This window comes from Protopterus annectens, chromosome 11.part0 (genome assembly GCF_019279795.1).
Source record: "Protopterus annectens isolate FY-2018-M chromosome 11.part0, PAN1.0, whole genome shotgun sequence".
Classification (NCBI taxonomy): Eukaryota; Metazoa; Chordata; order Ceratodontiformes; family Protopteridae; genus Protopterus; species Protopterus annectens.
The window spans coordinates 74,069,001-74,093,694 of record NC_056745.1 but is presented as its reverse complement, the minus strand read 5'-3'; the positions used below and the strand labels follow the sequence as shown (position 1 = coordinate 74,093,694).

General features: G+C 39.0%; 1 protein-coding gene across 1 annotated transcript in view; it reads right to left on the bottom strand.

Moving 5' to 3' along the window:
* Nucleotides 1–24,694, bottom strand: part of LOC122814906 — a 51,362-nt gene that overhangs the window by 23,506 nt on the left and 3,162 nt on the right. Inside the window, exon 2 of the mRNA XM_044087170.1 lies at nt 10,846–10,900. Coding sequence (XP_043943105.1) covers nt 10,846–10,900 — 55 coding nt within the window. The remainder of the gene's footprint in view (nt 1–10,845; nt 10,901–24,694) is intronic.

The window sequence follows — 24,694 nt, the reverse complement described above, 5'->3', positions numbered from 1 at the left end:
AAAAACAGAACCAATAACTATGAGGCAGAAAGACTGACAGCTGTATCGTCTAACTTTTGAGAACAGTACTATTGTATACATTACACAGGTGAGCATAGCAGTAACCATAATAAACAGTGGTGCTTGTGGTCATACCACTGGGCCACTGTGCCCCAGTATTCTTGAGAGAAATCCAGTATTATGTTTCTTAGATGCAGCTGCAGAATGTTTCATGTACTCCACGGTTTGATCCCCTCAGCCTCCACTTACCTACTGTATGACTCTGAACACAACATTTAACCAGTCAGTGCTCTACTGATGAGCCCATATGGTCAGAACTCTGTCCTGCTTAACAAACATAAATACATACATACAACATACATCATATGCACTTTTAAATTAGTGTTTTTGGTCAGATAAGAAACTACAGACATTTTCATTCTTCCTTATGTTTATATCATGCATAGCTACAGAGGTGGCCTTTGTTTTTCTAAACACAATTGTAATATTCAGTCTGATGTGTCTTTACAACATGCAGAATAACTTTGAAGATTACAGCTGTCAGACAAACAGTTACGCAGACATTTCTGACAAGAAAGACAAGATAAACAGAAAAGAAAGAATGAGAAAATTGTTCACAGCTAAAAGAAAGAAGTCAATGTTTGCCATTTAGAGTCCAAGACTAAAAAGTTCACATTAAAAGCTTACAGGGAAAAAAATGAAACACAAATAGGGAAGAATATGAGATGAGGAGAATGAAAACTGTGTATTACTTCTGAGAAAACATAGATGGGTGTCATTAAAATTGGCTTCCTCCAGCATCACAGTGCCAAGATACAGAAAACTGAAGTGTAACAGAAAATATTTCTTTTCTGAGAAAAAAAAAACAATTATATCTTATATGTAAATTAATAATGATGTGCAGAAACATAGTTCTAGAATGCATATTTACATTATAGAATAAGTGGTTGTCATTATCATAACAGCATAGTAAAATGGTTAAGTAGCTTTAGGTGATTCTGCTTATATGCTGCTAGGTTGACCATTGTCTAGGTGGGTATATGTATATTATTTCCTTAAATTATATATATATATATATATATATATATATATATATATATATATATATATATAATTGTAGTAATATTTGATTTTATGAGTGATTTGTTGAAGTGTTTTCTATGCTGCAGGTAAGATCTAACTCTTCTTGTTACTAGCTCCTCAAACCTAGTTAGCTTATTTCAGCCTTACTTCTGGCTCTTCACATCCCCTGCCCTACTATACAATCACTCACCTATCCACCCCATCAGTGTTAATCCTGCTCCTTATCCTCACACTATACTCCTTCCTACCATGTCCTCATCACACCAGCCTAACTTTTGAAACCTAATCCTCTGTCTTGCTGCAACACACATACTGCTTATACCATTAATACTTACATTGTATGAAAACCTACATATCACTGCATCCCTCCATCCACGTAAACAAACATCACCTTTCATCCAACCTACTTCCCACAATCATGCCAACATCATCTCTAACTCACTATACCATTCCCCAAAGTATCTTAGGCTAGCTCATATTACTTTCCAACAATCCAGAAAATCCCAAAATATTCTCTACAAACTCGTTAAGCTCTCATGTACTTTTCAACAACATCCTCTTCTTCACGGTGATATTCATCCTAATCCAGGACCTAACAATGACACTCTATTAAATCCTCACCAATCCCATCCTACCACACCAATTACCATCACTAAAACTGCTAACTCCTTACTCATAGCTCATCTCAACATACAAAGCGTAAACAATAAAATTAGCCACCTTCATGCTCTACTGGACACACACTCCTTTGATGTTCTATGTCTAACAGAAACCTGGCCCAAACCAGGAACAAAGAATAATGAAGTCATCCCACCAGGTTATAACATGCGAAGACTAGACCGTACTATTAAAAAGGGTGGAGGGGTAGCAATTCTGTACAAATCTGAGCTAAATTTATCTGTAGTAGATCTACAATACTACTTGGGGACTTCAATATAGACTGGAATTACTGTAACTAACAAACCTCCAGTCCATATAAACCTGTATGGCTTCTCTCACATTATCACGACCCCAACTAGAATTCATAAACCCATTAACAAAGAGAGTACCTTAGACTGGATCCTAGTAAATAACTATCCCTCACCTGTATAGCTGGTACCCTTCCTGATGTTATTAGTGACCACTTCCTAACTTACATAATTAGGCAAAAAACCTTCATTGCTAAACAAACCATCCTTAAAACCATACGAAACAAACACTTCAGTACCATAGGTTTCCAAGCTGAGTTAAAAGCCTGCGACTGGTCTCCCTTAAAACAACTCTCCCTTGAGGAAGCAGTATCCTATTTTATCTCCAAATTTTTACAAATACTGGAATTCCATGACCCTAGTCGAGCCATAAGAATCAGAAGTAATGCCGCACCATGGCTCTCTAGATAGACAAGACACAAAATCCTATTAAGAAATAAAATCTGGTCTAAATGGAGAAAAAACAAAGATCCAACCGATTACCAGAACTACAAACATTGTAGAAATACCACAAAAAAGCAATACTCCTTGATAAAAAAAAAATATTTCTTTAAACTCCAAAACAAGCATCAACAAACCCCACAAACCTTCTGGACAGCTATTAATAGACTTCTACACCCAGGCAACTCCAAAACACCTACCCCTTCTGGTTTCTCCTTAAGCACCTCTAAGGAAATAGCTGACACCTTCAATACCTTCTTCACAGAAACTGTTCAATCACTCGCTAATTCCCTACCTCCTCTCAGCTCTGCCTACAGATTCCCTATGAGTACTAAACCCCCTACCTTTGAATTAAATCCAGTCCCCACATCCCTCATCTTTACCCTCCTTTCTAAAATTAAACCATGCTCCCCATCAGCTGATCTCCTTCCAGCAGAATACCTACAAATAGCAGCTAACGCAGTCTCCTACCCTATTTCTATACTCATCAACAGATCAATTACTGAAGGTTCTATCCCATCCCTCTGGAAAATCTATCACATAATTCCACTCCATAAGGGAGGTAACTCAACTGAAATTTCTAACTTTCGCCCCATTGCTTTACTCTCCCCTCTAGCCAAACTTTTGGAAAAATGTATCCATCACCAACTACTTGACCACCTTCTCCAAAATAACCTCTTATCTGACTGTCAACATGGATTCAGGCCTTTCCATAATACCACTACTGCCTTACTATCCTTCACGGACTGTATCAACAAGCATCCTAACAACAACAGGCTCTCCACTGCACTCTTTTTAGACCTATCCAAAGCCTTTGATATGGTGAGCCATCAATTACTACTAGACATATTAAAGCAACTGTCTCTCAACTCTCAGGCATTACAATGGTTCAAATCCTACTTAGAAAACAGACAGCAGGCTGTCCTCTGGGACAATAACCTTCCCGCTCTTCTTCCTGTTACTCTAGGGGTCCCTCAGGGCTCCATTCTAGGGCCACTCCTTTTCTCTATTTTCATCAACGATCTAAAGCTAAATATTCCCCAAGCCACCTGTATACAATATGCAGACGACTCTACACTAGTGTGCTCTGCCACTTCATCTGCTGAGCTCCAAAACATTACCCAAACAGCATTTAACTTAGTTGAAAAATGGTTCTAGCAACGCTGCCTCCTACTAAACACCAAAAAACCTAAACTGCTGATATTTACTCCAACACTAAAGCCCCCCTATCAATCTTACTGTCAAATCTAGTAAAGGTACTTTAATCACACCTGACCTGACCACTAAACTTTTAGGTATAACAATTGATCATAATCTTAACTTTGACACACACATTGACACTACCATTAAAATTAATAGAAAACTTGGCTCCCTACATAGGATTAAATCCTTCCTTACCTCTGAAGCCAGAACCACCATAGCCCATACCCACCTGAACTCTACCCCCTCTATGCTTCATCCATTTATACTAATCTCTCAAAATCTAACCTAAGCAAACTAGCAACTTCCTACAGCAACACTGCCAGATTTGCCACAGGTTTTCCATATAGAACCCATCACTGCATAAATCTTAAACAGCTAGGATGGCTAGAACTCAAAAACCAGCTACTATTCCAACAACTCACTATCACCCATACGATACTCTTTCATACCAATAATACTCCTATTCTTAGCAGCTTAACCTCTCCTTATAGAAATCTTACTACCCTGCTCTCAGCAAATAAACTACAAGTGACCATCCAAAAATCCCACAATAAAGCAGGAGACTCCCTCTTCTCTAATTCCATCGGAAGGATGTGGAATAGGCTCCCCAGTAACCTTCAGTTGCTCTCATCACTTACCACTTTTCAAGCACCAACTAAAATTACTCCTCAAAGCACCATGGCTATGCCCATGTACTAACCCTGACTAACACTAACCATCATTTTTACTGTTTCCCTTCCCTTCCCCCATCCTCCTATCAGGATGATAACACCTTCACCTGTTTAACATAGTACTCCTTTCTTTCTAATCTCCCCCTGGTTCCCCATCCTCCTATCAGAATGATAACACCTTCACCTGTTTAACATAGTACTCCTTTCTTACTAATCTCCCCCTGTTTAACATAGTACTCCTTTCTTTCTAATCTCCCCCTATTTAACATAGTACTCCTTTCTTACTAATCTCCCCCTATTTAACATAGTACTCCTTTCTTTCTAATCTCCCCCTATTTAACATAGTACTCCTTTCTTACTAATCTCCCCCTGTTTAACATAGTACTCCTTTCTTTCTAATCTCCCCCTATTTAACATAGTACTCCTTTCTTACTAATCTCCCCCTATTTAACATAGTACTCCTTTCTTTCTAATCTCCCCCTGGTTCCCCATCCTCCTATCAGGATGATAACACCTTCACCTATTTAACATAGTACTCCTTTCTTACTAATCTCCCCCTGGTTCCCCATCCTCCTATCAGGATGATAACACCTTCACCTATTTAACATAGTACTCCTTTCTTTCTAATCTCCCCCTATTTAACATAGTACTCCTTTCTTACTAATCTCCCCCTATTTAACATAGTACTCCTTTCTTACTAATCTCCCCCTATTTAACATAGTACTCCTTTCTTTCTAATCTCCCCCTATTTAACATAGTACTCCTTTCTTACTAATCTCCCCCTGGTTCCCCATCCTCCTATCAGGATGATAACACCTTCACCTATTTAACATAGTACTCCTTTCTTACTAATCTCCCCCTATTTAACATAGTACTCCTTTCTTTCTAATCTCCCCCTATTTAACATAGTACTCCTTTCTTACTAATCTCCCCCTATTTAACATAGTACTCCTTTCTTACTAATCTCCCCCTATTTAACATAGTACTCCTTTCTTTCTAATCTCCCCCTATTTAACATAGTACTCCTTTCTTACTAATCTCCCCTTGGTTCATTAATCCTCCTATCAGGATGATAACACCTTCACCTGTTTAACATAGTACTCCTTTCTTACTAATCTCCCCCTGTTTAACATAGTACTCCTTTCTTACTAATCTCCCCCTATTTAACATAGTACTCCTTTCTTTCTAATCTCCCCCTATTTAACATAGTACTCCTTTCTTTCTAATCTCCCCCTGTTTAACATAGTACTCCTTTCTTACTAATCTCCCCCTATTTAACATAGTACTCCTTTCTTACTAATCTCCCCCTATTTAACATAGTACTCCTTTCTTTCTAATCTCCCCCTATTTAACATAGTACTCCTTTCTTACTAATCTCCCCCTATTTAACATAGTACTCCTTTCTTACTAATCTGCGCCTATTTAACATAGTACTCCTTTCTTTCTAATCTCCCCCTATTTAACATAGTACTCCTTTCTTTCTAATCTCCCCCTGTTTAACATAGTACTCCTTTCTTACTAATCTCCCCCTGTTTAACATAGTACTCCTTTCTTTCTAATCTCCCCCTATTTAACATAGTACTCCTTTCTTTCTAATCTCCCCCTGTTTAACATAGTACTCCTTTCTTACTAATCTCCCCCTATTTAACATAGTACTCCTTTCTTTCTAATCTCCCCCTGGTTCCCCATCCTCCTATCAGGATGATAACACCTTCACCTATTTAACATAGTACTCCTTTCTTACTAATCTCCCCCTGGTTCCCCATCCTCCTATCAGGATGATAACACCTTCACCTATTTAACATAGTACTCCTTTCTTTCTAATCTCCCCCTATTTAACATAGTACTCCTTTCTTACTAATCTCCCCCTATTTAACATAGTACTCCTTTCTTACTAATCTCCCCCTATTTAACATAGTACTCCTTTCTTTCTAATCTCCCCCTATTTAACATAGTACTCCTTTCTTACTAATCTCCCCCTGGTTCCCCATCCTCCTATCAGGATGATAACACCTTCACCTATTTAACATAGTACTCCTTTCTTACTAATCTCCCCCTATTTAACATAGTACTCCTTTCTTTCTAATCTCCCCCTATTTAACATAGTACTCCTTTCTTTCTAATCTCCCCCTATTTAACATAGTACTCCTTTCTTACTAATCTCCCCCTATTTAACATAGTACTCCTTTCTTTCTAATCTCCCCCTATTTAACATAGTACTCCTTTCTTTCTAATCTCCCCCTGTTTAACATAGTACTCCTTTCTTACTAATCTCCCCCTATTTAACATAGTACTCCTTTCTTTCTAATCTCCCCTATTTAACATAGTACTCCTTTCTTTCTAATCTCCCCCTATTTAACATAGTACTCCTTTCTTACTAATCTCCCCCTATTTAACATAGTACTCCTTTCTTTCTAATCTCCCCCTATTTAACATAGTACTCCTTTCTTTCTAATCTCCCCCTGTTTAACATAGTACTCCTTTCTTACTAATCTCCCCCTATTTAACATAGTACTCCTTTCTTTCTAATCTCCCCCTATTTAACATAGTACTCCTTTCTTTCTAATCTCCCCCTATTTAACATAGTACTCCTTTCTTTCTAATCTCCCCCTGTTTAACATAGTACTCCTTTCTTACTAATCTCCCCCTATTTAACATAGTACTCCTTTCTTTCTAATCTCCCCCTATTTAACATAGTACTCCTTTCTTACTAATCTCCCCCTGTTTAACATAGTACTCCTTTCTTACTACTCCCCCCCTGGTTCATTACTGAACCCTACTCCAGCTCCTGCCACTCCCAGTATCTACCTGTATGTATCCTAACTATATCTTTTCTGAACAGGTATAATAAGGAATCTTCCATCTCCTCCATACTTTTTTGCAAATCATATATTGACCTATACACCTCTGTTGAGCTTCTAAAACTATTATATGCCCTAACCTTCATACAACTTTTTCTTCTCTTAATACTACGTTCTACTATGTTAGCCTACTGTAAATATTGCATTGTTATCTTAAATGTTACGTACCTTTATTGCTTTGATGTTAGTTTTTTTTTTTTTTTACTATGATAGCCCATAGCATTAATGTATAAGCATAATTTATATGTTTTAGTTTAAGCCGTCTTATTGCCCTTTTGTCTGTATGTTTAGTTTAAAGTTTGGAGCTTTTCTCCCCGGGCCTCTACTGAAAATGGACATGTATCCAGTTAGACTAGCCCGGTCAACAAATGTAAAATAAAATAAAAATAAAATAAGATCTTGGTAAAAGATTTGTTTCCTAAGGCCTTGCTGAAGGGGTGTCTGATAAGTGTGGGGGCAAGCCTGCTTCCAAACACTGAACACAGCAAATACTTTACTTAGTAATTATTTTTATTTTGTCCCTCTTGCTTTATCCTATGGCACTCCTGTCTCAGTGCCTCATGTCCATCGTCAGGTCTGCAAGTCTTTTACATTACCCTTGGACTTGATCCGATATAGGCTGGAACCAGTGCAGATCTTAAGGGTGTCCGGGGTGGGCCTCGGCCATCAACTGTCAGTTAAGGGATTATTTTTTTATTATGACCTACCTGGTTTCCCCTTCCTGTTCCCTGTGTTCATCAATAGAAAGTCTGAGAGCTACTCACCTTTAGTACAATACCTCCCCTCTGGGGTATCATCGATGAGTGGTGTCCACCTTGGATAGATATGCTGTTCTCTCCCTGCCAAGTTTTCAGATACCCATGCCACTAATAAAACCTGGGTTACCTGGGTCATAGTTAGGGCTTTATCCATAAACATAACTTTTACCATCCTAATTTGTAAGCCCATGGAAAGAATTAGTATATATTTAATTACTAAGGATGTAGAGAACCTCCAAATATTGGATCCGTCCCTGTCTAGGTTTGACAAAGGCAGATTTTGCTTACTCAGCCTACTAGACATCTTTGAAGAGGTCATCAAAGCAATAAATGAAGGCAAGATAGTGCACACCACCTACCTAGACCGGCCCAAACCTTTTGACACAATATCTCACTCAGACATAGTGGAGAAGCTTACCTAACTAGGAATAAACCCCTCTGTTACACGCTGAATGGACAACTGGCCCACATATATGACTCAGGAGGTTAAGATAAGGGTAGCTACCTCCAAAAAAAAGACCAGTCAACAATGAAGTTCCACAAGGCTTGGTGCTGGAACCTTTCCTGTTAGGCATCTACTTCTCAGAAATAAAGGTAAACACTAAGGGTCTCTGACTGACAAAGTTTGTAGGTGACTGCAAGTTAGGAGTATTCACTAAATCACTAAATGACTCAACCATTCTACAAGTAGGCTTTTCCTAAACAAATAACTGGTGCCAGAGCCATGGACTAAAGCTAAATGACAAAAAGTACATTAGTGTATCCTTTGAGAAATCCACTACCTCAGGAAATGATCTCATTGGCAAAATGCCCATAAGAGTCAGTCCTATAGATCAGGATTTGGGGTGGTATGTGGACAGTCACCTATCATTTTAATGTGTCCACAGTGCTGCATAAAACCTTCTATGCTGTGCAGTTTATAAGCAAAGGGATACTTCCAGATCCAGAGATCTCATTGTCCGCTTTACTCTGATCTTATCTGGCCAGTCATTGATTATAATGTCCCATTTGGCACATATCTGACCAAGCATATGTAACAACTCGACCACCCACAGAGGTTCCTCACAAAGACAATACTAGGCCTAAAACATGTGTCTTACAAGGACTGCCTCAAAGCACTGTCACTCTATTCAGCATCCTACAAACTGCTTAGGGATGACCTGTGTCTGGCTTATAAGGTATTGCCTGACCCAATACTAATCTACTGCACATCTGCTAGTAGTCAAATAGTAACAGAAATACTCAGTTCAGGGGACCTAAATCACTTTTACAACTTAAACAGAATGGTTTGGAGAGACTAGCACATCTCTCAGACATTACCATTACTTTGGAACAGACTCCCCATTGATGTAAATCAAAATTCATCTCTGTCCCTATTCAGGCATAACCTGGATCTATGGATGGGAATGAGGACACGTACCCCAGGAATGCCCCCCCCTGTGCTACTTATGGACAGGGGCAGCACCCAAATGTTCTTTCTTACAACATGGCCCCAATAAATGGTCAATGGTATTACCCTAGAAGTAATCATTATTTCACTCAGAACTAATCACCATTCTAAGGGTAGTATATAAATATAGACCTTAGGTCTGGGTCTATATTATACAATTTAAACTAATGGGATAATTAGTTAGGCTTAAAGTGGTCTATAAGTGCAGTTAGCCTAGTATGCTACTATGAACCTAAGAGTGTAAACTGATTGATTGAGACATATTACTTGTTTCTGGAGTTGTTCTGTGTTATTCTCCATTACTTGACTTTCTTGCATTAAGGATTCTGGGAAATCAAGGTGGATACTTGTGGGGACAAAGTAATGGCAACAGATACTGGGTACAGACAAAATGCAAGGATCCACAGATGCGGTACCAAAGTGTAATGTTGATGTTCCATTGTTTCACATGTAGATGCCTTTTCCTGAGGGTTTTGATCGAATTCATGTCGGAATACTGGGATTACTGATGAGCACAGGTCATACATTCTTTACACAACTGTGTAGCAGCAACCTTAATAATATAATTATCAAAGAAGAAAGAGTTGCTACACATTATTGTCAGGCCACATAGCACTAAATATTAGGTGGCCCTGTGGGTGACCCACCAAGACACACCTGCCTGGCACTCATGGTTGAAGTCCTTTGCACAGAGCTATGCCAGCACTGGGCTGTATAGGCATGTTATTAGCGATCATTGAGGAGCCTAGCATACATAATTATAGATGGCTTTGTAAAGCCACATCTTGCATTGCACACAAGACTATTGCAAACATACTTTTGTGCCTGTAGGACATGTTCTGTTCCATTTATCCATGCATATTACAGTGATGCAACACAGGGTCGACTATGCTGCCATGCACAAAGTTCTTATTTTTCTAGAATTATGGCCAGCTGCTTATTGAGCCAGCTGCTCTTGTTTAAAGAGTGACTGCATACTTCAGGACTCAGTGCTGCATGGCAGGGAACTTGTCTGGTCTCCAGACACTTTTGTGTTCATAAATCTTGCAAAACATCAGTGCAGGCTTTCAACCATGTACCAGCACTATGCATTATGTATCGGGTTTATGGCTGCCACCCTCAGAGACATGGTGAACACCAATCTCTTATAAGCTTGTAGTGTGCTCCATATATGGTTCCACTCACTATATGCCTTCTTTCTCTTTTGCTGGATTATGCTATGCTATGCCATGTTACCTGTTGCTGTTTACAATAACTGACCACGTTCTGTATGTTTTTTATTCTTGCAGACACATCAATGCAAATTATTGTAGTGTAGATAAGTCTTTAGCAAAGCTGTATGAAAGATGGCATCATTTTTATGAATGCTACAGAAATAACAAGGATTAATATACTTAAATAATTTCTTACCAGATATCTGTGTTGTAAATCCTAGTAGGCAGCAGAAGACAAGCGTGCGAACCATCTGGAAAAAGAAGACACTGTTTATTGTCTGATTCACTCACAGCAATATACATTTTGTAATTGTGATTAATTGTGGATTAAATATGAGCAGGACATCTTGCTAATACTGACCCCTTGCAGAAGAGAAGAGCAGTGCAGCTCTGACCCTCATTTTATGTCCTTCCCACTGCTCTCACCCAGGTACAACCCAAGTGGGACACACAATGGGTGTCAGAGCCCCCTGCTCTCACCCAGATACAACCTATGAGTGGGACATACAACGGGTGTCAGAGCCCCCTGCTCTTACCCAGATATAACCTGTGAGTGGGACATACAATGGGTGTCAGAGCTCCCTGCTCTTACCCAGATACAACCTGTGAGAGGGGCATACAATGGGTGTCAGAGCCCCCTGCTTTCACCCAGATACAACCCATGAATGGGACATACAATGGGTGTCAGAGTCCACTGTTCTCACCCAGATACAACCCATGAGTGAGACATACTATGGGTGTCAGAGCCCCCTTCTTTCATCCAGATACAACCCGTGAGTGAGACATACTATGGGTATCAGAGCCCCCTGCTCTCACCCAGATACAACCCGTGAGTGGGACATACAATGGGTCAAAACCCCCTGCTCTCACCCAGATACAACCTGTGAGTGGGAGATGCAATGGGTCAGACCCCCTGCTCTCACCCAGATACAACCTGTGAGTGGGACATACAATGGGTCAAAACCCCCTGCTCTCACCCAGATATAACCTGTGAGTGTGACATACAATGGGTGTCAGAGCCCCCTGCTCTCACCCAGATACAACCTGTGAGTGGATCATACAATGGGTGTCAGAGCCCCCTGCTCTCACCCAGATACAACCTGTGAGTGGATCATACAATGGGTGTCAGAGCCCCCTGCTCTCACCCAGATACAACCTGTGAGTGTGACATACAATGGGTGTCAGAGCCCCCTGCTCTCACCCAGATACAACCTGTGAGTGGATCATACAATGGGTGTCAGAACTGCACTGCTCCTCTCTTGTGCAAGGGCTCAATATTAGTAAGATGCCTTGCTCACCCATAGGAGGTAAAATTTGGTGGTTTCCCTGGTCTCCACCAGAGAAGTTCAACAAATACACATGTGCCTGTGGACCAAGGAACTCCCTTCCTTAGGATGGGCATGTCCATCATCCCCTGCCTATGCCATCAAGTGCCTGAGCTGCTTATCTAAGTCAGGTGACCGGGACTGTAGTCAGCGCTCTGCCCCTCTCTGCCAGCAGCACAGGCTCACTACAGACAATTCCCATTTATCACCCTGTTGGAAAAGACCGATCTGAGAGAATAATTCTTTCATTCCACAGATAACTGTAATTAGCTTTAGAATTCTGTTAATTATCTTTACAACTTCCTACATTCCTACAATCCCGACCCTCTTCCTAAATCAGTTTCTTCTTACAGGCTCATCTTCTGATTATTATTTTTATGACTTTCATTAGTCTCCCTCTTTTATTTTGCCATTTTGTGAAACAAAACGAAGCTTCAGAGTTCGGTTCCAAGAGCATCTTAGCATTGCATTTTGTTTCTTGTCATCAGGGTAATAGTGGCAATTTAAAAGGTGCTATTTTACAAAGGGTAAAAAATTATTCCTGGTGTGGCCTTAAAAAATAAATTGCTTCATAAAGAGGCAGTTTTCATTTTAAAATGTGGTAGTCTGTTTCTAAAAGGGCTCAATAAGGAATTAAATTGGAATTGGTTGTTATAATTGCTTAATTGTATTAATTAATATTGATTGCTACAAATATATGCATTGTGGTTATGTGTTTTTATACTCTATCAAAGGCTGTATGTCTGAGGTGCTAGAGGAGTAAAATTGGTTTTATTAAAACTTTGGATTCACTGGTTTCATTGTTTTTTTATATTTTATAAGTTTTTTTCCCTTTTTTTGTTGGTTGTTATACAATTTCCATTTATCACCCTGTTGGAAAAGACCAATATGAGAGAAGAATTCTGTCATTCCACAGATAACTGTAATTAGCTTTATAATTCTATTAATCATCTTTACAACTTCCTACTTTCCTTGAATCACGACTCTCTTCCTAAATCAGTTTCTTCTTACAGGCTCATCTTTTGATTATTATTTGTATGACTTTCATTAGTCTCCCTCATGTTCTCAGTTTTGTGTCTGTTATTTTGCCATTTTCAGGCTTCATTTACTGTACTTTTCTATTTCTCTTCCTATAGGTTTCTCGGTTACTTGTTTTCTTTCCTTATCTTTATAATCCTGTTTATAGTTTTCCTTAAACTATGCATCATTTCTTCTTCTTTCCATGCTATTTTTTGGTTTCACTTTCCCATTTTTAGCCTGTCATGAGAGTTTCTCATTCTTTTCTTTTCTTCACCTACATATGGCGTATTTAGTGTAAACAGTCTCTAATAATTATAATTAATATGTTCTTAGCTTCATAGTTATTCTAGTAAGCCTTATATTTATTCACATTTCCTTGCCATTCTATGATTGTGTGCATAAGTTTTATATTTTTATGTGCTTGAAACAGGTTTATCTTCTCTTTACTGTTATTTCATTTAGCCTCATACCCTTGCCCTAATAGTTTCCCATGTATTCATTTTATAAAATGTTATAATAATTGTTTTGATAAATAGGCCATGAGGTTTACATCCGAGCCAGCCAATGAAAATGGGCTGTGCCCAGCTGGATGATTCAAGTCAGCATAAACAAACAAACAAACAAACAAACAAACAAACAAAATAAGTAGAAGAAATTGGGTGTCCACTGTCCAGTTACTGCTTTTAAGTGGTATAGCTCAGGGATACATCAGGAGTCTTCATTACACTTTAAATTGTTTTGCTTGTAAAATGTTTACCTCACCTTGTTATATTCCCCCTTAACTATATGGCTGGTGGGTCTACTTCTAAATTTCAAAGTCTCAAAACCTCGAATTTCTTATGGTCGAGATTATAAGTTCAAAGTTTTGAAACTTTGAAATTTAAATAAAAACAAGATTTTTTTTTATGTTGCCCCCCTCTGCACCCCCACACCCCCTTGCTAATTAAATATACCAACTCTGAGATCACATTATAGTGAGGAAAATGGTAAATATGCTGTTCTGCTCTGTATGGCGATCTCCATTTAAACAGTTTAAAGTTTCAAAACTCCGATCTTATGGTCTCGACCATAAGTAATTTGAAGTTTTCAAACATTGAAATTTAGGAGTATACCCATCTCTGGCATATGTTAAGCTTTTTCTAAAGCCCTAAAATGTTACAGTGATTCTGCTAAAGAATAATAACTAAAAATAGCTATATAATGGGAAGGTTCTGGTAATGTACGCAGGAATTATAGCATTTGTTTCAAAAACAAAATGTAATTTTATCAGATTTATAATAAAGAATACAACATAATGTTCATAATGTTATCAGTGAAATTTAAGCTGCAACATCTAAAAAATATCCCCCAGAAATTAAAATTAAAATTTCTCTAGTAAAAGGTAAAGAAAAATATGCACATGATATTTCATTCTTACTTTTGGTTTCACAGTGACTGGTTAATATTGGGTATTATACAATGATTGGCCATTAACATTCCAAAAGGCGCATGCTGATTGGACAGGCCAACCAGTGTGCCCATTGTAAATTAAGAATATACCAACTAGAAAAGTCTAGCCGCTAAAGTATTATTGAGCGGCCAGACTTTTGGTAGACATGCATTAGTCTGAATGAAACTCTGAAACTGCATGTCATTATTTAGTGACTTTGTTCTTCATAAAAAATTTTTCTGACAAATCACTAAGGAACAACGTCATTAAATAATGACAGGCATTTCAGTTTCAGACTTTCTTTCCTTCAGACAATGCACATATATTCACATTTTTTAAGTAAAAGACCGCGAGGTATGTATGAGACCACAGAAAATACAAGAAAAATCAGGTATGTCTTACAAACTAAGACATAACTGATTTTCCTTGTATTTTCCTGTCTCTCTCTTACCTCTAAACTGTCAGGAGGTTAAGCTTTTTTTTTCTTTCAAAAAAATAAAATGGCAACTTAGATCATCTTTTCTCTGTTGCTTGCTTGCGCGTAAGCCTGTGAACACAAATCCTATATGCATGCTCAGTACATCATCAAAGAGCAGAAGCAGGAAACAATGCGGAAGAACACCACTGCGCCATTACACAAAGACATCATTTAAGAAAAGTAAGTATTTTTTTCTTAGATAATGTCATTGTATAATAGCAATAACCAATTCCGTGGTGTGGTATATTGAAGATTTACTCACAGCTGGCTTTGTTTAATCACTTGGGTTTCGCCCTCGTGATTAAGCCACATCAACTATGGGTAAATCTTCACTATACCACATCCATGTTGTCAATTCTTGCTATATTATTCCCTTTAAGGGGCAGTCCTTTGGTTCAGAATTTATATTAAATTTTTCCTCCCTGATTAAATGTCTGCCAACAACTCCCTCCCTGCTGGAAAGACAGGCCAGCCTTTGCGGAAGGACCAGTTTGTTGTAATGGTTCCTTCAAAAGGAAGCTATTTCTTTAAGTGCCTGCACTACTTTAAAGAAAATTTATTTCAGTTTTTTAATGTCATTGCAGTAGACACGTACTGACAAATATCTGTTAGAATGTAGCCATATTCTGGAATAAATGGAATGTCATGATAACACTCCAGAATAAGGAAAAAGGCAAATTTGTAAACCACTTTTCTGATATAATATACAGGATTATGATCGGGTAGCTGATAACTGACATCATATGCTTGAGACATGGGTGCCAAGAAATTCACCTAGAGTGAAGCTAGAGAGGGGAATCTTGGCATCCATGTCAAGAACGGTTTACTATTAAATACAAATTGATAGTAAACCTCAAGAACACATAATTGTTGGTGAGGATCAGAGACCTGATTGTAAATCTTTGTATTACATGGAACTTTATGTGCTCCATGTATGACTTGTTACTGTAAAAAAGAAAAAAATGCTAAATATTTTTCCAGCTTTCAAAGCTGTAAAGCACTTAGCACCAAAAGCACCCAGTGTCTTATGTTTGCACTCACCTCTTATGTTTGCACTCACCTGCTATGCTTCTCAGTTGTCCAGATTTTCACAGAATGTCCATATTTTTTGCCTCATGTGTTTGATCTGTTCCTCATAAAGTCCATGGCTTTCAGACAAATTAATGAGGATTGAATTAATAAAATAATGACACACATTTAAGTTTCACACTTTGAAACGGGAAGTCAGGGACATGTTACTGGTACAGACAGCAGTCAGAAACAAAACCTTTATTATGCCACTGTCATTTGCTGGTCAGTACTGCCAGAAGTTACTGCTTAGTGCAAGAACTGACCATAAAAATTTAAGCAGGGGTATTTAACATTTGTTAAGATTGGGTCTCATGACAATCCAGCGCTTAACTTATTTGTCTTTTTCCTAATATTGGAGTGTAATCACTGTGTTCCAAGCACCACAAAGGTGTTCAGCATCATTCAGTACTGTTATGCCACCACACAATGACATCAGAAGCCCTGACAGCATTAAAAGCTGTAACTGTGACATGGAAAAACAATAGTGTGGCAGCGTGCAGAACCTAAGAGCTTTTAAAGCTGTTTCCTGAGCAAAAGTAAATTCCTTTTTTGGCCACAATCAGTGTGGCAAATATAAGTTTCTAACATCTGTCAAATACTTTGTACTGCTACACATTAAAGCTATATGTACTTTAAAGAATTATAGCTGAGCTTTCCAACCATAACTAACTAGTTACTTTTTCTCAAAATGGATGCCACAAAAGTTAATTTCTCCAACAGATAACAAAATTGGGTTATGACTGGTGACTCAGTCATCATTCTGTCTACAGTGCTTTGTTACATGATGCAGAAATTCAGAGGGAATTTGTTTTAGCTCATCATAACTCATACCTCCAAAATAGAACTAAATGAGAGGAAGCCCCTTTAAAGCAAGTAACATTAAATGTAATTCAGCATACCATTCCAAATGGGATCTCTTCACCCTCCACTTTCTTTCACTTATATAAATTAATTCCCGCGTTGCACTAATGTGGGTGAAAGAGGCTTCATCTCAATGAATGGAGTCCTGACTAGAAAATTATACAATACACTAAACAGCTCTTATGCAGAGCTCTAATTACAATGGTTTTATGTTACACAGTGCTCTTTACTTAAAGTAAAGTGGGCTAACGATTTTTATATATTTCAGCTGAGAATTTGATACATCTCAGGATTATTATTTATTTAAAAATGTATCTTACAGTTTTCTGCTCTCTCCTTGTCCCAGCAGAGGTATACCTCAATGTACAAGCTGAACATAAGTTTTCAGATTAATTTCCCACTCTCCACAGGATACAGTTATAGAAGCTACAGTCATTTACCAAGTTTTAGGCATTTGTTTGTATTCATAACTGAAATGGCTGTGTGAGATTTTTTTAACAACACTGATTGTTTGCATTTGAAGTTCAGAATGGATATACTCACTCATTCCCTGATATCTACTTTACCTATTTCAAGGTCATGTGGTGTTGAGTGTATCTTGGAGATATAGAAATCGTCATCATCTTCATCATTTTTATCAGTAGCTGCAGAAGAGTAGTATTTTGTATTATTATTGCTGATTTCAGCGGATTGCATAGCATGCTGAACAGATAAATAAACTAAACTTATGTTGCGGGCTTTTATATCAATTTTTCTTGGAAATAGTAAATTATGAGTAGACTCCAGCTTGTCTAGGGATAGCTAGGCTACTTTCTTCACTGTGTAAAAAAATAAATATGCTATATACAAAATAATGTACAGCATATATCCTCAAGAGCAAGAAGTCTTGGAAAATATTAATATTGAATCAGACAGTGAATACATAGCTATGCTCAAAAGCTACATCCACATAAATTCACCCTTAGCAATTATCCTTTATAAGGTAACTCTGCATATTCTATCTCCCAAGTAGGCTAAAAAGGAAGCAGGTGCCTCAAAAGGCATGGCATCTTGCATACTATGTCTATGTCATGATTCTTGGCAACGGAAATTTGGGATTTTAAGATTCACTTAAGTCTCAGTCCATTGAAAACACTTAAAGTTCTACACATTCCCTTGAAGTTGTTTGACTTCAGAGGATGTTATATTAAGAAAGGGGTTGCAGAGGGGTTGCTTCAATTTTACCCAGGGCTGATAAGTTAGTTTTTGACTAAAATATTTTACTGAAATGACACATTGATGAATTGGTACTCAGCAGACTATATCATGACCCTGAAATTCCCTGATTAGGTATTAAGCAATCTAGATTTTATATGGATAATTGTCAAGGACCTCTTCTAAAAAGCTTTTTCAATAAATTGCTCCAGCTATCCTCATTTAAACTTAAAAGATAATATATTTCCTCCTTCCTAGCAGATAGCACAAGGTTAGCCTACCATACCTTTCACATACACCCATACTATATGCCATGTATAATATACCTATGGTAAAGGTAATCCCTTTGTAGGCACTAACTGTACTGCTTGCATATTCTCACCTCTGGTAATGGTAAGACATATTTGGGTACCAGTATGTTTCCTTAGTGCTGTGAAATACTTAAGTTCTTGTTCCTGACTTAATCGGTAACATAAATTTATTGCAGCTGTTCAACAAACCTTTCCCTTATAGTTTCTATTTAGACACCATCCATTCTCCTAAATACGATATACCAATTTAAGGTTTGTGATTGTCAGTTCATCAAGATTAGTAAAGTCATTGAAGGGGAAAGGTAGAATATTGAAAAAAGAGGACAAAAGTAGTCATGCAAGAGGAAGGGAAAAGGATGCTTACATGGTAGGAGTAATTGCAAGTCGTGATCTAGAAACCAGAGCTGCTTGCAAAGGAGAGAAACTGACAGGTTAAGAGGGAGCTCAGGCATATAGAAAATGGACAGTATGTCTCATGGAGCTGGGCAGGCAGCAAGTGTAGAGAAACCTGTGTATTCTAAAGATGATGCAAGTAGGCCGAGGACAACATCATGAGAGAAATTAAAAGACAAGAGGAGATGGGGACTCAGTATGTGGCACAAATAAACTATATCAGGTTGAAAGGCAAAGACAGAAAGATAAAAAAAGATAGTCAGACACCCTTCATAAGGGATGCCACCAACAACCTGCTCACCAGTCCACAGGACTTCAAAAGCAGATGGAAGGAGTACCTCCAGCTGCTGCTAAATGAAGAAAACCCCACAGAAGCTGCACTGTCCCAGACACAGCTTACAATGAGAGAAGAGGAAGAGCCCACCCTAGAAGAAGTAAGAATAGCATTAAGGAAAATGAAGTCAGGGAAAGCAGCAGGCTCAGATGAGGTCACAACAGAAATGATAAAGATGTTGGACGAGACAGGGGAGAAATGGCTTTTTAGGGAGTAATTACTGCAGTGTGGAGAGAAAGGCGTATCCCAGATGACTGGCGAATAAGCATACACTTGCCAATGTTTACAAGAACAAAGGGGACATCCACAACTGTGGGCAGTTCAAGGGTATCAAACTCCTGTCATATTGCATGAATGTTCTGGTCAGGGTGACTGATAAACTGACATGCAGAGTAGTAGAAAGTAAGATAGAAGATGAGCAATTCAGATTCAGATCAGGATGCAACAGAACTGACCCGATGTTTGAAGTGAGACAGATAGTTGAAAAGAAGCTAGATATGAGGAAATAGTCCACCTGGGTATTCCTAGACTTGAAGAAAGCATATGACAAGGTCCAAAGAAAGATGATTTGGGCAGTACTGCAGTGGTTCAAAGTCTCAGAAGCACTGGTAGAATGAGTGTAAGCTATGTACAATGACCCAATGACTCAAGTATGAACAGTGTTTGGTCTGACAGAGGGGTGCCCAGTAGGAGTGGGTGTACATCAAGGTTCAGCTCTGAGCCCACTGCTGTTCCTACTGGTGATGGACCTTATTGGCAAACAGGTCGGAAGGGACAGATCAATAAAATTGCTATATGCAAACAATGTGGTATTACAGGCAAACTCTGAGCAAGAACTTCAGCAAAGAACAGGGGAATGGAATGCAAAACTGAAGGTACATGAGATTAAACTAAGTACAGATAAGACAGTGGAAATGGCAGCAAATTGAGGAAATCAGAAGCTGGGAACTGAGACAGAAGGGAAGATAGTGGAACCGGTTAACAGCTTCAAGTATCTGGAACGGGTGGATGAGAGGAAGGGAAGTCTGAATGAAGAGGTCAAAGCTAGACTTGTAGGGACTGCAGCCAACTGGCGTTGACTGTCAGTTGAAGTGAATGACAAAGAATGTCAAAAAAACTTAAAAGTAAGGTGTACAAAACAGTGGTGTGACCAGCACTACTGTATATCATAGAAACCTAGGCAGTAAAGGCAGAGCAGATGAGGAAGCTAGAAGTCATGGTAATAAAATGCCTGAGATGGGTGGTAGGATGCACACTGCGGGACAGATGAAGAAATGAGGAAATCAGAGCAGAAGCCAAAGTAGCCCCAATTGCAGAAAAGATCAAAGAGAGCAGATTAGTGTGGTTCGGGCACATGTTGAAAAGGAGAAGACAATCTGGGGAAGAAGATTTGGGACAGACAGGAAGAAGGTAAGAGGAAATGAGGACATCCAGCAAAGAGATGGATGGATTGTGTGAAAGAAGATCTGCGACAGTCAGGAATGAGTGTCAGAGAAGGCAGGAGTGTAGCATTCAAGTGAGAAAGACAGCGACAGTTAACCCAACACCCTGACTCCATTTAGAAAAGGGGAAAAGGGGGGTTGATGATGATGAGAACAGATATCAAAGTAAGGGGGTGAAGGAACAGCAAGTGAGAGATGGGAAGATTAGGAACATGGATAGCTGAAGAACGGTGGATAAAAGGCTAGACAGTGCAAATGTGTGAGGAGTTAAAAAGTAAAGTACTTCAGTGGTGAAATAGTGAAGCTGGTGATAAAATAGAGGACACTTGGAAGAAGAGGATAAGAGGAAGATGAGTGGACATGCAAGTATAATAACCAAAGGAAGATGACAGAACCAAGGAAAGACATGAGGAAGGAAGACACCTTACAGAAGGGAAACATTTCTTAGCAGCATCTATGTTAAATAAGAAATTAGGGAGGAGAAAGGAAAAACAATCTATTAAAGAAAGGGACTGGAAAAGACTGAACCGCCATGAAACTAGTGGCAAGGAAGTTCAGTGGTGTACAGAAGAAGGCAATGCTGAATAAAGAATTATAGACGATTCTATCATAAAAAAGGAATCTATGACAGAGTAAATTTAACAAGAATTGTCTGATGAGGGTAAATAGAAGCCTAGACCTTTCACTGAAGAGAACTAAAAAGACAGATGTGAGGATAGTGTAAAATGAAAGGAGCAACTCACACCTAACTATGAACATGGGGGCAAACGAACTACAGGAATGGTAGAAAAAGTACAGAAATAATGGCCGACCTGAACAAGTACTGCGGGAATTTAAGGAGATTGGTGGCCTTCATTGAAGTGCTACTTGTACTCAGGGTGAGAGGTACAAGAGAAATTAAACCGGTCAGTTCTGCGGACATCTGAGGAGGAGGTGGTCAGAGCAGAGACAACGGGCAATTGAAAGGTGAGAAAAGACATGGTAAAAGGGTGAACCATAATCTGAAGCTATACCTGAGATGGAAAAGTCAACAGGCATTAAAAGATGATCTGGAGTAGTAGATTATGATAAAGATATAAGTGCTACGGAGACGACTATCAACTTACCATGAAAAATTTTAGTCATGGGTCAAATGTCATCATCAAAGACAGTAAAATAAAATTAAATAGGTGTAGACTGTTACTATGCGATGCCAGGAGCCTGAAAAAACAAATTATCTGGAGGTTGAAGACATTGTCAGTGCAAAAATAACAGAGACTTGGCAATGTAACACATGGGGCTGGCATATACTGATACAAGAGTACATGGTGTTTACTTGTGATGAGACTGGGAAAGGGAGTGAAGGTATGTGCTAGGGATGAGAAAAAGTATATGGATGAAGATGTATGCAGTGCAGAGGAAGAGGACATTTAAAAAAAATTAAATGCTTCATTAAATAGTCACTGGAAAAGCAGGAGTTTCATAGTGTCTGGCTAGTACGCATGTCCAATATGTTGGTGATACAAGAAGTGTCTTATAGGGTGGGATTAGGGAACTCAGTTACCCTGCAAAATATTATATGCATCACAGAAACTGGACATGCCCTCATCACATATTCCATTTATGTTTGTTTTTTGTTGTTTTTTGAAGCATTGTTCCCATTGACTTCAAAGAGAAAAGCAATATCCTCATCCTCAACAAGCAAATTAGACAACTTGTGAAATCCTCAAGGGCTCCTTTGACAGAAATTTAGCAAGTACAGCCAAGGATAACCATAAGGCCTTTTACAGCTACATACATAACCTAAACGGTAGGACCCAAGCATGTGCAGAACTAGTGGCCAACAATATCACACACTGACCCCACAGAGATAGCAAATGTGCTAGTGGATAGGTTTAAGGAAAATTTCACTTCCTTATCCTCTCCTAACTTACAAAAAAAACCTTCCCCAAACCCCCCCCCCCTACATAACTGAAGAGCAGATCCTCAAAGCCTTGTCCAAGGCAAAAAACACAACCTCCATGGAACCGGACGGCATCCCAGGCTATCTTCTAAACAGGCTAAAACATGAATTAGCATCACCACTAAGTACCATTTTCAATCATAGCCTAACCACAGGCTTTGTTCCTGCAGAATGGAGAACAGCTGCAGTTATTCCCCTCCACAAAGGTGGCCTAGCAACAGACCCACGTATTACAGACTCATAAACCTGACCAGCCTCATCTGTATGGCCATGGAATGTATCTTTATGGACCTCATAAATAAAGACATAGGTCATCTCCAAACCATAGATCCTACCCAAGTTGGCTTCATGAATGGCAGATCCTGCCTGTTAAATCTGATGGATTTCTTTGAAAGTGTGACCAAGGCCAGTGATGAGGGCAAATCTGTGTACACATCATACCTTGACTTGGCAAAAGCCTTTGAGCCAATTCCACATTAAGGCATTACTGATAAAACTTAGCAAACTGAATGTAAGCCCCTTCGCTGTAAGATGGGTTGCCAACTGGCTCAGAAACTGGACATATGCTATCAAAGTGGGTGACTCCACATCAACCAACAGACTTGTTACCAGCAGAGTGCCACAGGGGTCAGTGCTGGGCCTCCACTGTTTGGTATATACTTCTCAGAAGTTCAGGTCAAAACTAAGGAGTTGTGACTGACCAAGTTTGCAGACGACTGCCAACTAGGTACAATCACTGAATCCCCAAATGATGTCAGTATACTCCAGGATGGTCTCACACAGACCAACAGCTGGTGTATTAGTCACAGTCTCAAAATGAATGTAAAGAAATGCATCATCATTCCCTTCAGCACAAACAATGTCCCTTCACACTATCAAATCAACAACAATACCCTAAGTACCCATGAAGTGGTAAGGGACCTGTGATCACAAGCTGACTGCGACCTTAACTTCAACCACCATGTGTTTACCATAGTAAGGAAAGCTTTCTACATAGCACACTTGATTAGTAAAGGGATCACCTTGAGAGCAAAAGAAGTTATAACCACCCTATACTTGGCACTTATTTGGCCCATAATTGAGTATAATGCTTCATTTGGCATGTACCGTATTAAGCACCTGCAACAATTAGAGACCCCAGAAGTTTCTAACAAAGATGATGAAGGGGCTCTAGCATTTGCCTTACACCAACTGACTAAAGTCCCTGTCACTATGCTCTGTATTGTATAGACTTCTTAGGGGAGACTTATGCCTGGTCTACAGAGCAATCCAAGACCCAACCTAATGAACTTGCTGCATTTTCGTAATTCAAATGGGACTAGGGCTACTCATTCCAGGGACTTAAATATGGCCTGCAACTTAAATAGGACATGCTGGAGGGACAGTTTTATCTCCCAGGAACTGCTGCATCTTTGGAACAGGCTATCAATTCATGTAAAACAGAGCACCTCTATGACACTATTCAAAAGATACCTGGATGAGTGGATGGGGCACCACAAATTCTTACTGGGGATAGTGTCCACAACCCTCCTGGATATGGGCAGTCATCACTAAATGCAATCTTGGATATTGACTAGCATTTCTATGTCATTATATTGGGATGAAATGGCTAGCCTTAAAATGATCTCTGGATTGATAGCCTAGTAATCTCCTATGATCCTATGATCTTATGGTTTATCTATGAGTCATCAAAGCACATTTTTTCAGCTCATTATTTGTCAGAAGTTAAATATCAAAAATATTGAGTTCCAGGTTTGTTGCTAAGGCAACTGGTGGAGCAGCAGTGAGGGATGGGTATCACCATCCCAAGAGAGGGTGGTGATGGGAATATCTTTTGGGATGGTCCCTCGTCGAGACTGGGTATGTTGGTTTACTATCATTTGATTGAACAGCACTTGACTAAAAAAACAAATGTTTGGAAGAATTTGACTGAAAACCCACTTGATTGAAACCCTTTTCACTGACTCACAAATCAATGAAAATATTCAACATAAAAAAATTGCACCCCCACTTAGTTATATAATGGCCGCATAACCACTTGAGAAAAGAAAAAAAAAACATGATACATAGTGAGTCAGTGCTTGTGCACCAACACTGATTCACAAAACTATGTATATGACTGGGAGATGCTAGTAAAAGTATTTTGGTATTGGTGTATTAAAGCTCTGGGGCATAGGATTCAGCATGAAGACAAATGGTTTGACGATACAGCAAGCTGTAGAAAACAGTGACATTAATCCTGGAG